At 43.6% G+C, this 18,890-nt stretch overlaps 1 protein-coding gene across 1 annotated transcript in view; it reads right to left on the bottom strand.

Moving 5' to 3' along the window:
• The window catches only part of TLE4 (TLE family member 4, transcriptional corepressor), a 166,720-nt gene extending 158,170 nt beyond the window's left edge, over positions 1 to 8,550 (bottom strand). Inside the window, 4 exon segments of the mRNA XM_032213115.1 lie at positions 3,344 to 3,388; positions 4,747 to 4,810; positions 6,389 to 6,486; positions 7,452 to 8,550. Of these exon segments, the coding sequence (XP_032069006.1) occupies positions 3,344 to 3,388; positions 4,747 to 4,810; positions 6,389 to 6,486; positions 7,452 to 7,496 (252 nt within the window). The 5' untranslated portion in view covers positions 7,497 to 8,550.
• Positions 8,551 to 18,890: the final 10,340 nt, after the last annotated feature.

Here is an 18,890-nt window from a genome sequence, read left to right as displayed (position 1 = left end):
GAATTCAGACATGTAAGAAGAAAAAAGGAAGAAAATGTAGCAAAAATCTATAGCGTATCCCACACCATTTATTTTTTTATACCTTTCTATCCTGGAAAACCACATTTACACATTGCTTTTTACATTCATAAGGCATAAAATATTGGGGAGGGGAGAGATCCAGAGAATTTTCAAGGTACTATCAACAGAGATAAATATATTCATAGCTTCAACAGTATCCAGTCAGAAGGAGAAACAGTGGCATTCTCTGCCCAATTCTGGAGCAAAAGCATGCTATCTCCTCCCTCCCCCACCCCGTGCCCCAATCTGAGACCCTGAAATGCCTCTAGGGCAGCTTACTGGTATCAGCAGACATTGTGGAAAGCAAAAATTAAACACAAATTAAACACTTAGGCTTTTATACCACACACCAGGTTGTTAGTTTCTATTATTATTGTTATTATTTTTAAAAAGACCAAAATAATTCAGAGAACTCATTTTATCAGTCTAATGCTATTTACCCAGTTACCAAAATCTAAATTAATTATGTTCTCAAACATAATTGTTAAAAATTGGCAACATTATGCAGGCTTAATTAAGATTAAATCCAATTTACTAAATGTACTTTAATTGGTACTAATTACATTAGCTTTCCTTTCAGAATGACAAATTCCCCATAGGTTTCACTTTAATAGTCTTCTATCAAAACCAACACGGGATGACTGATGATCAGCCTAGCAAAAGAGATGGGGGACGCAAGCAACCATACCACATCCTTTTCACCCCACCCTGAAGTCCATGTGGGGAGAGAGAGAGAGAGAGAGAGAGAGAGGGAGGAGGGAGAGAGAGAGAGAGGGAGGGGGAAGAGAGAGAGAGAGAAAATGCTCTATGCATTTATCCTTTGATCAATCTGGTAAATCACAGAGATTTGACACCAGCACAGCAATCATTTTCGGTTCCAATGAAAAATTTCTCTAAAAATAAATACTCTGTGGCCGGGAGCAGCCAAGAAGAACAGATGCCTCAACAGAAAAAAAAAACACACACAAAGGTTTCAAATATCAGGGTCACCAATTACTAGGGTACTTCCAGGGACTCCAGGGAGCCCCACTTTTGAGACGCAAATCCAATAAGCGAATAAGCCTAACCTTATCTAGAGAACTAGACCCAATTATGCCGCAGGGCAACTCAGACGCATTATTGCCTGCTTTCCATTACAAGGGCATCCAGCCACTACATCTGGAAAAGAAGCTGAAAGAAACCAAGGCTATCTGCCTAGGAAAACAAATAAAGATGGATAGGTCTCTCGGCTTTGTGTTGGGGCGTGGGGAGGTGGAGGAGGGGCACGGAGAAAGAAAATATAATAAGTTGGTGGTTTGCCGAGCTGCAAGGATTCCATAATGTGATAAACTGCCCTCAGGATTTTTTTTTATGTGATTGAATTGAAAAACAAAACCCACAAATAATCCCCAAAGCAGATCAGTCAGTCTGAACTGGGTTGTAGGAGGTGGAGGAGGGGGGTGGGGAGGGATCAGGAGAGGAAGAACAAGATGGAAGGATTTAAGGTGGAGGTTTGAAGGTTTTGAAAGGGCGGCCTTCAGTATTTCTGTAATATCAGATGAAAAGGGTCGGAAAAGAATGTTACAGCCGAAGCTTGGATGGAAAAACATATTTGAATCCACATCACCAATCCCTCTTGTTGAACAGCAGAGAGAGGAGGACAAAGATTTTTTTTTTAAAAAAAATATCCTTCCATGAAGCATTCCATTCATCTATAGCATGTGATGGAAAAAGTATTAAGATATGTTTTGTGAAGATGTAGCATTTATATCACTAATCTTATAGAAAGGAGAGTAAGTGGAGGAAATGGTAGCCTCATTTTAACCCACTCCATCAAAACCATCTTAGGTATAAAATGGAGAAGTTTCTCAATCCCCTAATACAGATTGTTTACAAAGTAAGATTTTGGAAATAAAAGTTACAAAGTGCTATTATTTTTCCACCCTGCCTCCAGAATCCTCAGTGACTTTTCAACCAAACCTTTTATTTCTAACATATATGTTAAAGAAAGTATCAGTACACTTATTTAACTACTCGGTGTAAATATGAGACGTGGAACAACTGGCTGGTGGCTGATTGGGAACACCTGTGGGAAACTCTATACATGGATGATACATATGAGTTTTGGCGATCATCCTATTTATACAAGTTATAGTAATTTATTCTAGTGCATTAAAAGGATAAAAAGCTGAACTTGGAATTAATTTCAGCAAAAAGTTTCCCTTTGTTAAAGACAAGGTTCATAAAAGGTTATACACCTGACTGTCACTTACAGTACCCATTTGTTGACTTAAGTATTAATTTCAAAAGCTGTGCATATTTCCAACACTGAACTAGAGACAATTAAATATTGATAGTACACAGTTCATTATATCACAAGACAGTGATTTGAAATAAAACGCATTATGAAATACACTGATATTTTGGCCAGTGTAGCAAGTTTCTAATTACACTATCCTCATAAATTGTGCAATTATAGGATGAACTCACAAGTAGAATTTCAAGTTAAATGTTCTCAAGTTTAGAATTCCCTACTGATCAAATAAATCTGATGTTTCCCTTGCCACACTTTGTTTTAGGAGGATTTTAAAAAGTAACTTTATTTAGGAATGCTTTTAAAATGAAATCATGGTAATATAGAAACTGAAAAATTTCTTATTGTAAAACTAATCAAAATATTTGGGTCTATGTCAGGAAATTTTTCCCTTTGTTTATCAATGAGGCTATGCTTATTAATCAGTTAACAACTTATTAAACTTAGCCAAACTGCTAGACTGAAACCCAATGCTAAACTTCAGCATGGAATCATTTACATGAACAATATCTGGTTCTAAAAGAGACAGATTCAGGCACGATTGATTGAGTAAATAAATTAATGAATGGAAGGAAAGAAGAAAGGAAGAAGCAACAATTCATTTTTGCAACATTTTAATCTATGTATCCTGATAAGCTTATCTACTTACATATAGTTTCACTTAAAATAAAGACAACTACTCATTCACGATAGATTTACTTTAGGGTGGGAGTTGGTATATGCATCAAAAGGCAGCAATTGACAATAAACAACTTTAAGCTACAATCCTGATTTTGCAAGCAACAAATACTTGAAAGAAGGCATTAGTTAGACAGCTGTTAGTATAAAACAACAGTTTCTCTTAGGCATGGCTAGAAGGGTTTGTCTCATAAAATAATTAAAACTGGCTCCCTCAGTCTGCTGAAACAATCACATTTTGCAGAATTGAGTAAAACACAACAAGCAATTTTTTTAACCACAAGGCAAGAGTCAAAAATCTAGTTTGCCTACCTGTTTATGCATCTCTATATTCAACCCATACGACATTTCGTAATACTAAGGGGAAAAAAGAACATTGATTTATGTTAGAATTGGCAAGGACACAATAGCGACCAACATGTAGACTTTTGAAGAATTGTGCTAAAAGTTAAATGTTCCGTCTTTCCTATCATAACACATCTAATTGTTGTCTATTTTAATTCTACACTGATCAAATTTCCAAAAAAGGAAAGTATTCACTTAAATACTGGCAAGCGGGCAAATCCAATTATTAAGTATTAGATAACCACATATACACATTTTCAGTATAAAAATGCTAAAATGTTGAAAATGCTAAAAAGCAGACATTAAAATGCATTAAAATTAAGCAATAATAGAAGCCCTATATTTTATATTTAAAAATAGAATAGCTGCATCTATATTATATTATATTATATTGTTTATGAAACCAACACACAGGCAAAGCTACCGCATTACATCATTGTATTTTCTTGCACCAAATGGTTGCTCAATTTTGCCAGATAGCACCATATGTACGAATCACATTAGATAAGAGAAAGCCAGAATATAAGCTTTGATGGATAGCTTTGCTTTGGCTAGAAGGCAGCATATCTCTCAAGGTTACTGTCCTCCTTAAAACTGAGTCACTCCATCACATAAAAAAGCAATTATTTTCCCATCTAACTACAGAGGAACAGATTTTTTTAAAAAACAGCTCTTTGGGTGTTACCAGGATCTATCAGAAAAATTAGGTATGGAAACACCATCATCTGCCAATTACCGATAAAGGGAATTTGGACAAGCCGGCAAATAAAAACAGTATCTAAATATTTTCCAACCTTCTGATAGCTGACATCTCCAATTAAACATGAAGCCTGCTTATAAGCAACAGGTTTAAGAATGAAAACCTGATTAAGATGTGAGCAAACGGTTCCCTTACGTCTATTAATGTACATTTCTTCCTTTGACACACAGATAAAGGACTATTCCACATCTCAAGGGAAGGGAATAGCATAAACCTGTCAGCTTTCCCTTTGAAACTGTATGAAAATGCAGACATCACTCCCATCAGTCAATAGATAAAGGGGTGCAATGATTCTGTACACTTTAAATACAGAGTGCAATCTTAAAGGACTCTCAGCCTTGCAGGACCCATGGAGGGCATCTATCTCTTTCAAGAGAAGCTTGATCATAAAAAGGTCCAAGAGGACTCTGAGCAGCCATAAAAGGGAAATTTCACACCTGGACTATCAACATTAAGCATACAAAAAAGGGGTTTCAAACCCAGCCTTTTATCCTGGCACCTTCGTTCTTGACAGCATCCTAGCTAGCTGCCTGCAGCAACTGGAACATTTGGATCTGTTCAAAGACCAAACTAATAAAACAGACACTCTGAAACTGGTTATGCTGCTTACCATGACATAATGTCGCTGCATCTCTGTCTTTTCACTGGCCAGTTTTTCACATTCTAGCTTTAAACTGTTGGGAGGGGGAGGAGAGGGAGAAAGAGAGACAAAAGACAACCATCTCTGAATATATAAGAAAACATCCCTTTTAAAATATCATATATATATATATATATATATATATATATATATATATATATATATATATATATATATATATATATATATATATATATATATATATATATATAATAATTCCCTGAAAGTCACCTATGTAACGTTGATAAATTTTATTTAAAAAAAAATTTTGAACATCCCTTTTGTGTCCTTTGTTGACAATTACACTGGTCTTTTCTCAGACAAGATATAAGAAAACTTTTTGAAGCAAATGGACAAGGTATTTGGGAGGAGAGTGGAAAAAGAGCAAAACAAATCATCTTCAGGGTGGCAGGGGGGGGGGGGGGAAGAGAGGGCAAAAAATATTTAAACACCAAAACTGAGAAAGCTGATTGTGTCCAAAGCGTAACATTGTGTGCTACTGTAAAAATATCTTTCAAAAAGACCACTAAACTGGTTTTTCCGTGTGATCTTGCTTGCCCTCAAACAGACAATGTAACTTAAACCACTCGAAGACAAAAAGAGTTGAAAGGTTTTCAGTTTTCAAAGAAAGCAGCACAACAGCATCCACAAGCGACATCTTGTGAGCAATAAACCCTTTCTTGCACTCTTCCCACTTAAGAAAAAATAATAAACCAAACCACACGGGGTGGGGGATCTTGCTTGTAAAAAAAAAATAAGTATAAAGTCTCTCCCCCCCCAAGGATAATGAGCAAACACTCCAGCTCCAGGTCTAATTAATCAGCACTTGATACCATCCACTGTCACATCACCAATGAAGAAAATGAGCAATAACAAATGCACCACCCAAACAATATTTAAACCAAAATGCAACCAGGAGAAAAGGGGGGGGGGGCAAAAAGCACACTCCTTTTTTTCTTTCCCCCTTTGCAATCCTAACTTGAGGAGCAGGTGGTGGGAAATGTTAGTCTCCTCCTTTCCAAAGCTCCCATTTCTGAAACAGCTTCTCTGATCGTGCTTTGTTGAACTCATAAGAGCTCTTTTATTTATAGGTTGGTAACAGATCTGCCAAGGCTAAGCTTCAGGGAGGAAAAAAAGATTTCTTCTGTTTGGGTAAATTCAGGGAGACATGTAAAGTGCTCTGGATAAAGGGTTTTCAAATATATTCGGGACCATGTTTAAAAGCACACTTGTCATATTTGGGAACCTTGTTATGCTAAGAGAGGACGCAGTTTAAGTCAGTCTGTGACAACAAGATAAAACAGGTTGATAAAAGCTAAGACCTCAGAAAGTAGGAGAAGGTCTTTTTTTCTGGTGGGGCTGTTACCTTTTGAAAAGAACAATTTTAAAAGGGGAGAGATGCATCCCAAGCAAGACTGAAAAGAACAGCCTTCAAGGCTACAAAAGTCTTTAGACTGAAAAAGCTACCTTCTTTTCTTCATACTGATAGGTGTACAATTTGTGTAAAGAACACTCCCATACACGTCCATGAATTTTAGGGGGAAACAGGATGCAAGAAAGCCGAACTGGAAACAAGTTGCAAGATCAGAGAAAGTAAACACAATTTAATTACCTGTGGTACTGAGCCTGTAAAAACTGAAACTCCTCCTTAATCCGATCACAGGATTCAGAAATGGTGAATTTGAAGGGTTGAGCAGGCTGATGCGGTGCCTAGAAGCGGTCATCAGAATATAAAATATTTTAATTACTCCTGTGTTTAAGCCAGCCTGCTGGTGTGCACATAACACATTATCAACACACCCAGTGAAGTCACCTCACCCGCCACCGATGGGAAAAAGCGATTAAAACTCACTTTGGGAAAGGTGTGTGCACGCACATACACACACATGTTTTCCCCTCCCTTTCCTCATCACAAGAGCTGCCCTTGCCCTACACAAGCACAAAGTCTAAGTCTTGTCCACACCTCAAGTAAGCCTCTCTAATTGAGGGAGCGCCTTGCCTTTGATTGCTCATCTTTCCAGTGCCAACAAAAGCACCCACAATCACAAAGCTGAGTAAGGTGAAAGTAGACAACAGTTGCCCCTGGGGGGAGGGGGTTATTAATCAGGATAAAAAGGAGGAGGAGGAGGAGGAGGAGGGAACGGGAAGGGCAAAGGGCAAAAAATGGACAGCGCACCCAGAAACAGAAACCGAATTCAAATTTAAGCAAGCTCCGCGCTCCCAACTCCAGATCGCCTCTGAAGCTTTGCAAAGGCTAGCAAGACGGAAGTAATGTAAACATAATTCCCTGACATCGCGTAAGCCTGGAAAGCCAAAAAGACAACAATAAGAAAATGGCTACAACTCAATTGTTTCACCCAACTCTCCCTCCCCGTCGCTTCCCCCCCCCCTTCCCCTCGTTTGCGGTCTCAAAGCAGGAGGCAAACGGGGAGGCGGAGGGGGTGGTGGAGGAAAGAGATTTGTTCTTTATTCTTGCGGATCGTCCCTAATCTGTTTTCTCTCGCCGGTCCCCCGCCGCCAGCTCCCGGTTCCGCCCCTCCCATTTCGTAAACAAGACTTTCGCGGGTGGGGGTGGGTGGGTGTCGTCTCCCCACGGGAGCCATCAGTCGCCACCGGGGGGGGGGCTCCTTCACCCCCCCACCCCCCCCCTTTCGCCCTGCCTCGCCGCTACTCACCGGGTGTCTGCTTTGAGGGTACATCTTGCTCAGATCGCGAATCATCCAAACCGATTTAGTGGGTGCTCTGGGCCAGCCGGGAAACTCGGTTCATTGATTTGAACGGCAACAATGCAAAGGAGATGGAGGAGGGAGACGGAGCTGCCCGACACTGGCGCTTGGGAGAGCGCCTCCGGCTCTGCCCGGGCTCTTCCACCCCGCGGACACGCGTGAAGAAGGAGAAGAAGAAGACACAAGAGGTGGAGGTGGAAGTGGCGGCGGTTCTCTCCCCGGCGAAAGGGAAGCCGAACAACATTCCACAGAGGCTGTCACTGCCCGGCTTGCATGATCGCCGGTGAGGCCCCGGTCGATTCTCCCGGTTGCTGCGCTCCCACGCCCAGGGCCTCGGCGCTCCTCTCGCCCCGCGCGCGGACCGCTTCCGCGGTGAGCTCTCGGCTTTCGGAAGGCTTCTTGCTGGCGGCTCCCGGCGGCGCCAGCTCCCTCGGCTCGCTTTCGATTCCCGGGTCGGCTCTTGCCTTCACTGCGGCTGCCCCTCTCTCCGTCCCCCTAAACGGCAAGCAAAGGAAAAGCAAAGGACAACTCCGTTCATACCAGATCGGATCCTCTCGCCAAGATCCCTCTCGCAGCCGCCTCTTCCGTTTGAAAACTTTTATCGATCTTAGTTGCTTGGCCCTTCGCAACGAAGGAGAGAGGAGCGCGGTAAGGGAGGAGGAGGAGGAGGAGAAGAAAAAACAACCAACCTCCTCTTTCAGAACTCCCGAGATGAAAAAGAATCGCTTGTTATTCCCGTCTTTTCTCCCTAGCAATTATGCGCGTCCTCAAATAGCTACGTGCAATAACCTTTTGTTGTGGTTTTTTTTTTCCTTCTTCCTTCCCCTTTAAATGGTTCTGGTTCTCCCTCCCCTTTTGTAAAAAAAAAATTAAAAATTAAAAATGAAGAAACACGGTCTTGATCAAACGAGTTTTTATTTTCCCTTTTTTTAAAAAAAATCCTCTCCTTTTCCTTTCCAACTCTGGCAAATCGCAACAATATAACGCGAAACCGCAACAGCAGCCCAAACCCACCGCTCTGACCAGCTCTAACAACACGCTCTGGCGAGGTGACTCCTTTGACCAAATTTAGCAGCAGCGAATCATTAACATTCTGATACATATTCACAACAATCGGAAGACGAGACTGTCGCAGAGCATCCTGGGACACGTAGTCTCCTTCCAAGCATTCGTTCGCACTGACACCGGCGACATACGCCAATAAAAAACTACCATTCCCGTCAGGATGCACAAAACCTTTTTAGCCTCCTGTCTAGTTCCCCCCAACCGCTCCTCCCACAGAGGGCGTCAACAACGACCAATCAGCGGCGGCCACTCATTAATCGCCGTTCTGTATTAATGCCCATCATTTCGCCTCTGACAAATGGGCTTACGGCTCGACGGCGCGGGGGGAGAGGGGGGAGGAGAGACGAGTCTCGCCGACCTCCCCACGTGGGGAAGTGACGCGTCCTGAGCGGTGGCCAATCCGAAGAATCTGTTTGAAGGGGCCCTCCTCCAACCCTCCCTTCTTCCCTCTGCCCGAGGTGGAGCTTTGAGATTGCTGACGTTCGATTGCGCCGGCGTTCGAACAGGGGAAACATTTGTTCAGCTGTCAATCAAAGTAACGTGGGACGGCTGTTGCTGCTGCCGCCGCCGCTGCTGCCGCTTGTCTGCTGGGTGGTGGCGCGATGAGGGAGGTGTGTGGCTGGAGGAGGAGAGGAGGAGAAGGCCTCCATTGAACCTTGCTGCGTCCCACCCCCAGCCAGTGCCACTCACCGCCGCTGTATCACCCACACCGGGAGGAATGCGGACTAATTAGGGGCCAATGTCTCCTTAAAGAGACAAGTTCGGCCTTGTGTAACGTGCCGAACCCCCTGTTGAGACGAGAAAGGGAGAGAGAGAGAGAGATGGAAGATCGCGCCGATCCCGCTTCTTCTTTCAGTTCACATCAATTTTACGCGCCACTGGAGCTGGCATAATTTTCATGTGAACGGGACTGAAGCGCTCCGCCGAGTGAGAGCGGGGGGGGGAGAGGGGGGCTAGACTCTCGGGGAGAGCGGGAGGAGGTTGTGGGGAGGGAGAAGGGGGAGAGAGGGGGGCTTAGACTCGGAGGGAGAGATTGGGATCTTTTCATTTTCTCCCATTTAGGGAGGAAAGGCAGGATTTCCCCAGGTTATAAAAGAGCTGCTTGTTAATTGGGCACAAAGACGCCTGGCACTGAAAGGGAGAGCCGGCCGAATGGGGTGAGGGGGGGGGGAGGAAAGCCGGGCGAATGGAAGGATTTTATCCGGAGCTAATTTATACTCCGCGCCTGTGACCTCCGTCCATCGGGGCGGCAAGCTAACATGGAGGGGGGTGGAGAGAGAGAGGCTCAACCTAACATGGGGAGTGTGTGGAGAGAAAGCGGCGCAAGCTAACATGGGATAAAGAGAGGCGCCAAGCTAACCTGGGGTAAAGAGAGAGGCGCAAGCTAACATGGAGTGTGTAGACAGAAAGAGGCGCAAGCGAACATGGGGTAAAAAGAGAGAGGCTGGGCTTCCTCCGGGATGGGAAAAGCTTCGGCGGGATGGATTCGGATCGGGAAGCCTTTGCTTCGTTCCCCCGCCAACGTGGAGACCTGGGCTGCCCTTTACTCGGAGATTGTCCAAAACGGGCCGAGTCCGAGATGCCTTTTAGCTTGCCTCGTCAAAAGGGAAGTGAAAGAGACAGAAAAGAAGACCGGGGCTCTTCGGTTTAACCCCCTCGGGTTTCTGCGAATCGCTCCCCGCGGGAAAGCTGGCACTTTTGCTTCTTATATACACCAACCAGCTGGAAAGGAAGCTGGCTTGCGCGGCTGGGGGGGCGTTTGGAATCATTGCAGCGTTATAAAGGGACCTTGGCAGCTAACTAAGGCTTGCTAGGACGCAAACAAAGGTGGATGTGAATCCGGTTTGATCATCTTGAGGGGGGAAGTTGTTTTGCTTATTATTTTATTTATTCTCTCTGCCTCTTTTCTTCCTATCTTTTGAGTTGTAGAACAGGCAGAAGCCCCTCTTTCAAAGCCTGACATTTGCTAATATGAGGAAGAAAATCACTTGCCCACTGAGAGGTTTATTTTGTGTTGGGTCAAGCCATAGCTGTACTGTGTTGCCCGAGTTATGTGGCATGCAAGCATGGTGCCATTGAGTAGTGATGTGGCAAGGGAGTTACCACTGATGAGTGGCAATCTACCCTTTAAATATGGGGGGGGGGGGGTGGATGGGAAAGCTTGAGGTTAAGCATGAACATTTTCCACATTGTGTCTACTAAAGGCTGCAAAGAGAGAAATCAAACTCATCCACCCAGAAATTTAATAAATGTAAGCCAGAACACTACTTTGTAGTTCACTCCTCACACAAGAATCCTGCTGTTTTAATCAGAGCATTACCCCTAAATCTCATTATTTTGCTTATAACCTGAAATGGTTACTTTCAAAGAGAAAATCAATATTGTGTATCAGGATACCAGTCACAACTTTTCCCAATTTAGCATCTTCCACATACGTTGGACTGCAATTCCTAGATTTTCTAGCCAAGATGACTTCTGAAACTCATCACACTGTATGACGAAATAAGCTGCATTAATGTTGTTTTCCAATTTGGGGACAAGATGTGTCATGCCAATCGCTGCAATGATTGGCATGACACACCTTGCCCCCAAATTGGAAAACAACATTAAAACAACATTAATATGCTTAATATCTCCTTGTGATCAAGTAACCCGTTCCCACTTTCATCTGAAAAACATTTCATGCTGTTCAATAGACATTCTTCTTTTCTAAAATAACCTGAGCTTTGTATGCTGCCTGGTAAACAGATCTATATGCTGCCCAGATTGCTACTTCAGTGTCCTCGTGCAGGTTGACAATACAGGAAAAAGGGTAGTGGAAAAATAAAATGTATCGCAAGCTGTGGGCAGTAACCCAGGTCAGCTAGCAAATGCTACCTCTAAAGTCTGTCTCTTGATTTGTGCCTCAAAAATCAATACAGCCCAAAAAGAGTGTCTCCAGCTCATTGTGAAGGTACTTCTGTTGTCTGAATCAGTGTGCTTGCAGCCTCACAACAGAATCCGAACAAAGAGAACATTGTAACCCTGTACAGCTCATGTAGTGTGCATACAAGCCAGCGCCAGAGCCACACGCTCTGGGTAGAAAACAAGAACTGTTTTAGTACTTCATGGGAAGTGTACAAACGATTAAATAGCACTGTTGATCTACTTTCCCACCAAATCAACACTTCCTGGTAATTATTTCATACTTTATTTTATGAATTCTAGGAAGCAGTCCGGAATGACAAGAAACTAAATGTTGCCTTTAGAATAAAATCAAACATGATTAAGTTTTTTGTCCTGGTGACATTGTTTTAAAATTTAGGGTTACTTGGCATTTTTATCAGGGTAAGACTTTAATGTACCACAGCTTTTGACCCTAATAAGCTTCATGAAAATATTCCAACATTTCTTGTTCAGCAGATGTAAATAACTTTATACATAGTGATTACTGCTGGGTATAATTTCAGTCCAACTAACTTGTAAAGAATCAAGATAAGTCTCCAACCACTGGAAGGCCCTGAAATTCATGTTCACCTGAAAAACAGCTTTCTAAATGGCTGGGGGACAAACTAGATAGAGTATAGGGCAGAGTCATTCTTTTAAACTTTTATTCTACTAATGTATAACATCAGTGGCCAATTTTTCCTCCATTGAAAGTTGAATTCCAATCTTTTTGTGGTCATATGATAGCAATGGGACAGGCAGGTCTGAGTTAAAGATGTCGTGGCACGACAAAACCGCGCTACGCAAAATAGCGGAGATTAAATCGCGTCACTAAAGTCGCGACGTCATCATCGTGCGTCATCACCGCGGGGACAACAGCACGGTGACAGAAGGGCATTCTACATGCTTCGTTCTTTGCCTCCAAAGGTAGCCCTCCTCCTCCAGCTGACAGCGGCAGCAGGCATGGGGCAAAGCGGGCTGCCCAGCAGCAGCAGCCCGCGGGAAGGGTCCAGCTTAGCCGCGGGGGGCAGCAGGAAGCCCGCGGGGGGCCCGAGCAGGGCCGCCGATGCTGGCGGCGGAAGAGGATGCAGCAGCGGCAGCGGCTGAGGCTCTCCCGGGGCCGGCGAAGCGGGCTTGCCCGGCAGGCAGGCCGCCCTCTTCTTCCTCAACAACATCTCCTTGGATGGGCGGCCACAGCCACCGGGCAAGCCCGCTTCGCCGGCCCCGGGAGAGCCTCAGCCGCCGCCGCCCGCCCTGCCTCTTCCTCCGGGGGAGGCGCCGGCGGCGGAGGCCGCCCGTCCAAGGAGATGTTGTTGAGGAAGAAGAGGGCAGCCTGCCTCCGCCGGGCAAGCCCGCTTCGCCGGCCCGGGAGAGCCTCAGCCGCCGCCGCTGCCGCGTCCTCCTCCGCTTCCTGCTGCCCCCCGCGGCTGAGCTGGACCCTCCCGCGGGCTGCTGCTGCTGGGCAGCCCGCTTTGCCCCGTGCCCGCTGCCGCTGTCAGCTGGAGGAGGAGGGCTACCTTTGGAGGCAAAGAACGAAGCATGTAGAACGCCCTTCTGTCACCGCGCTGTTGTCGCGGCGGTAGGGTCGTTTTTTTCTTAGCGCTTCAGACGCCGCGGATTTGCCTCCGCACTTATGTCAGCGCGGATAAGGGCATCGCGGTTTTGTGGTGGAACCAAAGATGTAGGGAACTACCAGTACACAAATCCATCCCTTTTTTTTTACATCTTCCTCTCTTTCATTCCCTCTTCTCTCTTTCTCTGCAAGCAATTGGAACATATAACATTTTGCCAGGGCTTTGAAATGATTGCTTGTTGAACACTTGAAATTAATCTGATTTCTAGTAAGAAGTCAGAAGGAAGGAGAGGGTCAAACAATTCTACATGATGATCCTGGCTGTACAATCAAAGGCCCACTCTTTAAAACACACCACACATACAATGCTTGTAGGGAAAAAAAAGGGGGGGGGCTTTCAAGCACACTGTTGTGGCTGCCCTTTTGACTTTTGACTCCGTGGATGCCTCCTTTTGAGATCAACAGTTTGTTCATGCACACCCATGCTGTTAGGTAAAGACTAAAAACTCAGCTACATACAACACCATTCCAATGGAGTTGTAAGATTGGCAGGCTAGTTTCAATAAGATTCCGTAGCCATTGGTTTCTGCCCATTGAGTGCCACAGTGGCTTTTCAGTGGCATGCAAAAGACTGCACTTTAGCATAATAGATGGGGCCAAAATACAAAGAAAACTTATCATTTGACTAACTTTTAATGACTGTCAATTGCTGAAATATCAATAGATAGGAACAAATTTTAAAAAATAGTCCAGGCCAAAAAGCTTTTGAAAATTCTACCTGTAATTTAACTTGCTGTCAAGCAATTGGTTTTCAAAAGCTGGGAGTAGGAAGAACTGAGCTATGAAAAGACATCTCAACTTTTTCTAAAAGTCCTTTATTGATGAGAGGGGGGGAAATGGTGATTGATCAATTTTACTTGTACCCACCATGCAATCATGGGAGTTTTGGGGCTGGGTACCATCAATTGAAACTGATGAAACATGGAATAGCATTGGAGAAAAGCCTCCACCTATAAGAAAAAAATGCTTAGTCTTCTCAAATGAAGACCACATTGTAGTGGATCTTGATATAGCTAGAAATTGGGATAAGTATCCTGGAAGCCCAGTGACCCAATCCAGCATTTAATCTTCTTTCTTTATGGGTAAACTAGGTTTACTAGGCAGACTCTGTGTCTGTGTCTTGATTTGCATGGAATGAGTCACTGGGCAGAGACATTGCTGATACCTCGTCAATTCTTGCTGAATTCAGATGGGTTCCAACAATATTTGCAATCTAAAGGTTAAGGTAACCAAGAAGTTTACTTGTTTTATTTATTGAAAAGGTTGGTAGACCTGCTTCTCTCACACAAGTAAGTTTGGACAGTGTAAAAGAATTAAAAATGTGGAACCCTCCACCACTATCACCACTGCAATGTATAACTCTGGCATCCAAGAATAAACCGTGATGTCGCTCACAGGTGGGGACAAAAGCACACCCACAACAATAGAGCTTATTTAGCCATGACCCACCTGCCTAGAGAGAAAGCAGTCAGATCTTCAGTGCCTTGAGAAAGGTTAGGGCCATCCAAATAGTTGAAAAATGCTATTCCATATGGCAGGCACTGCTCCTGAAAAGGCACAACTTTGAGGTCCCACAAGATAAACATTGTTTGAATTTTGCAATGGAATGAGCATGGTTACATTCAGAGATGGTATTCACTTATCTTCCATACTGGTTCCCAAATGTGAGTGTGCACGCTCAGCCTTCCGCACATGCGCCTTGGTTAAAAAAAGTGCCTAAATGGGACGGCATAGAGCAGGGGCAGGTGGGCAGGCCCACCTACGATTTCGGCTACCAATTCGGGTGAACCGGTCTGAACTGGCAGAATACCACCTCTGGTTACATTGCATTCTGTGATCCCAGATTATGAATAACATTAACATCAGGGTTGTCCAACCTTGATAACTTTAAGACTGGTGGATTTCAACTTTCAGAAAGCGTGCTGGCTGGAGAGTTCTGGAAGTTGAAGTCCACCAGTCTTAAAGTTACCAAGGTTGGACACCCCTGATCTAAATGCTCCCCTGAGAAGCATATGGAGAATTCCAGAGTCACTGACTCAGTGGCTTTCTGATAAATTGATTCCAGAATTTGAAATAGCTGTTGCAAAAAATAAAATAAAATAAACGACCTAGGGATTTCTAATGTACACCTAGCCCACGCTAACCTTTCTGCAGCCTTGAAATGGCAGCTCTGAAACAGAAACAGAAACAGGAGCATAAAATAGTTTAGAGCTTAAATGTGAGTTGAACTGGGATTCTCGTTCTCTCCAAGCCACCCTATAAAATTCGATTTCTGTCATTTTAGCGCTCAGCCGAGGATTTGGGGGAAGATCTCTCAGGTGTCAAAGTCTCATTTTCAGCCAGCTGTCATATACTTTTAATGTAAGTCATTAACCTGAGAACTGTTGGGAAGGCATGAAACAAGCAAGCCTGGAAGCAGCAAAGCCCTGTCTTGCTGAAAGCTTCCTGCATTGTTATTTGCCAACTGATCCTAATTACAGTGTCCCACAACTGGGCTTTGGCAAGTCGAGACACACAAAGTAAGCAGTTACTTCATGCAATACAATAATTGAGGGTGTGGATTCCTAACTCTTGTATATCTGAGTAATTAGTACTTTTGGCAACAGCAGTAATACTCCCACAGCAAAGCCTTTTTTTTCTTCCCATTAATGCAAACCCTACCAATGTTCAAATGCTGCCTATGAGGAGACAACTCCCTTCATCGCCTAACTATAAGAGGAGTGTTTGCCTCCAGGACTTCATTACACATTCCAAAGGGTTACTTATTTCAAGCAGAGGCAACCTAAAGTATAGGAATCGAAGGAGAGGCTTCTTATTCCTTGAACGACTTGACGATTCCTGCCCACCATGTGTCTGCCGTGTTTTCTTAACAGTCCCTTGCTCATCTAATACTTGGGTAACCTTAGAAGTTTATTTTGACAGACCAAAGTCCCAATTAGGGGTAGATCAGAGGAGACTCATTTGGAAGACTAGTGAGCTGGAAGAAAGAACCTTTTGGTTTCATTAACCCCTAGGGTACCATTAGACACAGAAGTGAGCCAGTTTGGCATAGTGGTTAAGGTACTAGGCTAGAATCTGGGAGACTGGGAATTTAATTCTTCATTAGGCACAAAGCCAGCTGGGTGACCTTGGGCCTGCCTTCTCAGACTTAGGAAGTAGACAATGGCAAACCACTTGTGAAATCTTGCCAAGAAAACTGCATGGACCAGTTCAGAGAGTTGCCAGGAGTGAAGGCTGACTCAAAGCATTCTCCCCTCCCCTCCCCCACTCCACCCCCCCCCCCCAAACACCAAGGGGTATACCAATTCTGGGCAACAGAAATCCAGATGATCACTAGAGGGCAGCAAAGAGTAATCTAAATCTCCTCCCTCACTTAGTGGTTATCCATAGTTTTGCAACCTCGATTTAGTAGTTCAAAATATGTGTGTGTGCGTGCGTGTGTGTGTGTGTCCGTCCGTCAAGGGAAATTCAGGAACTCTTGAGATCTTTTGGACTTTGGCTCCAAAAGTCTAGAGCAGCTAGAAGGCACCAGGTTGCCTGCCTTTGATATGAATATAATCACACACTTTAAGCAGTCTCATTGTACCATGACTTAACATTAATTTGTAAGTCATTTGTTTTTTCAGAGTAGAAGAATGTTGCTGAGAAATGTTCGTGGGTGGGGTGCAGCGCCTTGGCATTCACCTCGGTTATGAGTTGGCTGAGAGATGTGTTTGAGTGTCATGCCTTTTATCACACAACCATCTCCTCCTCGGTCTGCAACCATCCTGCCTTTTATTCGGTTCCATTCCAGTCATTTCCAAGAGTGAATCATGAGAAAAGTCCTTTGCTGTGGCTTTGTCATATCAGAAAGTGTAAGCAACCAGGGAGTGGGCAGAATCTACTACTTCATAAGATTACAATCAAGTCAAAAACTTCATCCGAAAAAGCTCCAATTCAGAAATGTCCCATCCTGAGGTTTTACACAAGCTTTGCAAGGAGAGAGACACGTGAGAAATTGCAGAAATTAGTATAACTGTATAGGGAGACAAAGTTTTAGTAATGTAGTAACTGAATGAAGCAGTCCTAACAGTTCCTTATTCCTGCAGACAGTGGTGTATTAACCATTAAGCAGACTAGGCATGTGCTTAGGGCACCAGGCCCAAAGGGGGTACCACAAAATTGAGAAAGAAAAAAAAAAAACCAATGAAGGTTTGTCTAGTATGTACAAAGGAGGGGAGCACCAAGGTTTGTCACTGCTTAGGGCACCAGTGAGCCTTATTCTGCCACTGTCTGCAGATATTGTAACCTGGCACATTTTCTTTTAATATTCCGCACCTGGTAGATGCACTTAGTACATCCATAACTATTTAAACATTATGCCTATTTTATCTCATCATTCAGTCATATTATAAGAGGAATAAAACAGCACTCAGGGCCACATTACTACTGGTGAGTCATGAAGTCATACTTTAATAATTTAATTGACATTTTGTAGTTCATGACCAGCTATGTATCACATATTAGATAGCAATTTATTTCAGTATTTCAAATCCACACTGCAAAGGTTAATTTGCTAATTAATAAGCCACCACATCACAATTTTTGAAGTACAAATTATGAAGTCAAGAACTGCAAACTGAGAAGCCATAAATTAATTAATGGGGAATTAAAAGACTGCAAAACGAAAAGTCAGAAACTGCAATCACAAATAATAGGCACACTATTCCAGATGCTACTTAACTTAATACAAATAAGTCTTAAGAATAAGTCCAGATAGGCCCAGGGAATATAATGGTGATTTCACTCAATCATCTCTCTCCCTCTCTCTCTCTCCCTCACTCTGTCTTTCTTGTTCCCTCTCATTGGTTCCTGTCATCTTCAGTGGGAGACAGTAAGATATTCTTAGGAATTGCAGGCCTAAAATGGTCCATTGAAAATTTCCATCTAGTCCACAAGAAATTTGAAAAATATCTTCCCTCCACTGAGGGACAGACCCTTCCCCCAAGTTTCCAAACCCACCAACTTCATTTTTTCCAAGTCTTTAGCCCTTTCCCATGCAATTCCACCCTCCTCTATTCATATGGGAAAGAGAAAAATGTATGTCCCAGTTAGCAGCTGAAGATAATAAGAACTTCCTGCCTCTACAAAACTGCAAAATAGTCTCCATTGTGCTCAGTGGAGGCTATTTCAAAAGCCCATCACTGCCTAGAGGCATTTTTTGAACGGTACAGCTACTGGAAAAACAAGAACTTACTTTTCAACTTCAACATTGTTAATTCCTCCTTGAAAAATCACTCATCATGTTCCCTCAAGGCTGCAGCGGGCCAGTGATATTGATGGAGGCTTTTTGAAAGTCTTCTTGTCATGATGGAAGAATTTCAAGCTGACCCTCTCCTTCCCAATTCTCAGAGCCCATCAAAAACAAGCCCATTTTGCAATAAGCTACCACCATTTATACCAATGGATTTTAGCCTAAAGCCGGGATGGCATCCATGGCCCTTCGACCTACCATGACAAGAAATCAGAATTTCTGAATCAGTTGAAGTCCACAGGTCATAAAGGGGCTATAGTTGCCCACCCATGCCCTAAAGCCTCATCAATAGAAAAGCACAGTATGTGAGATGCAAATGTGCTGAGAGGGCATTCTTGAAGTAGTACCTATTTATTTACTCATATTTGTATGCTTTCAAACTTGTCAGTGAGCAGAATCTGGGGGAAGAGCAGGAGCTTGCTCCTGTTCCTCGGGATTCAAACCCAGGCTGTCAGTTTTCCAATTGACAATC

Source organism: Thamnophis elegans, chromosome 3 (genome assembly GCF_009769535.1).
Source record: "Thamnophis elegans isolate rThaEle1 chromosome 3, rThaEle1.pri, whole genome shotgun sequence".
Classification (NCBI taxonomy): domain Eukaryota; kingdom Metazoa; phylum Chordata; class Lepidosauria; order Squamata; family Colubridae; genus Thamnophis; species Thamnophis elegans.
Note: the sequence above shows the minus strand (reverse complement) of the source record. Positions and strands in the feature narration are given on the sequence as shown.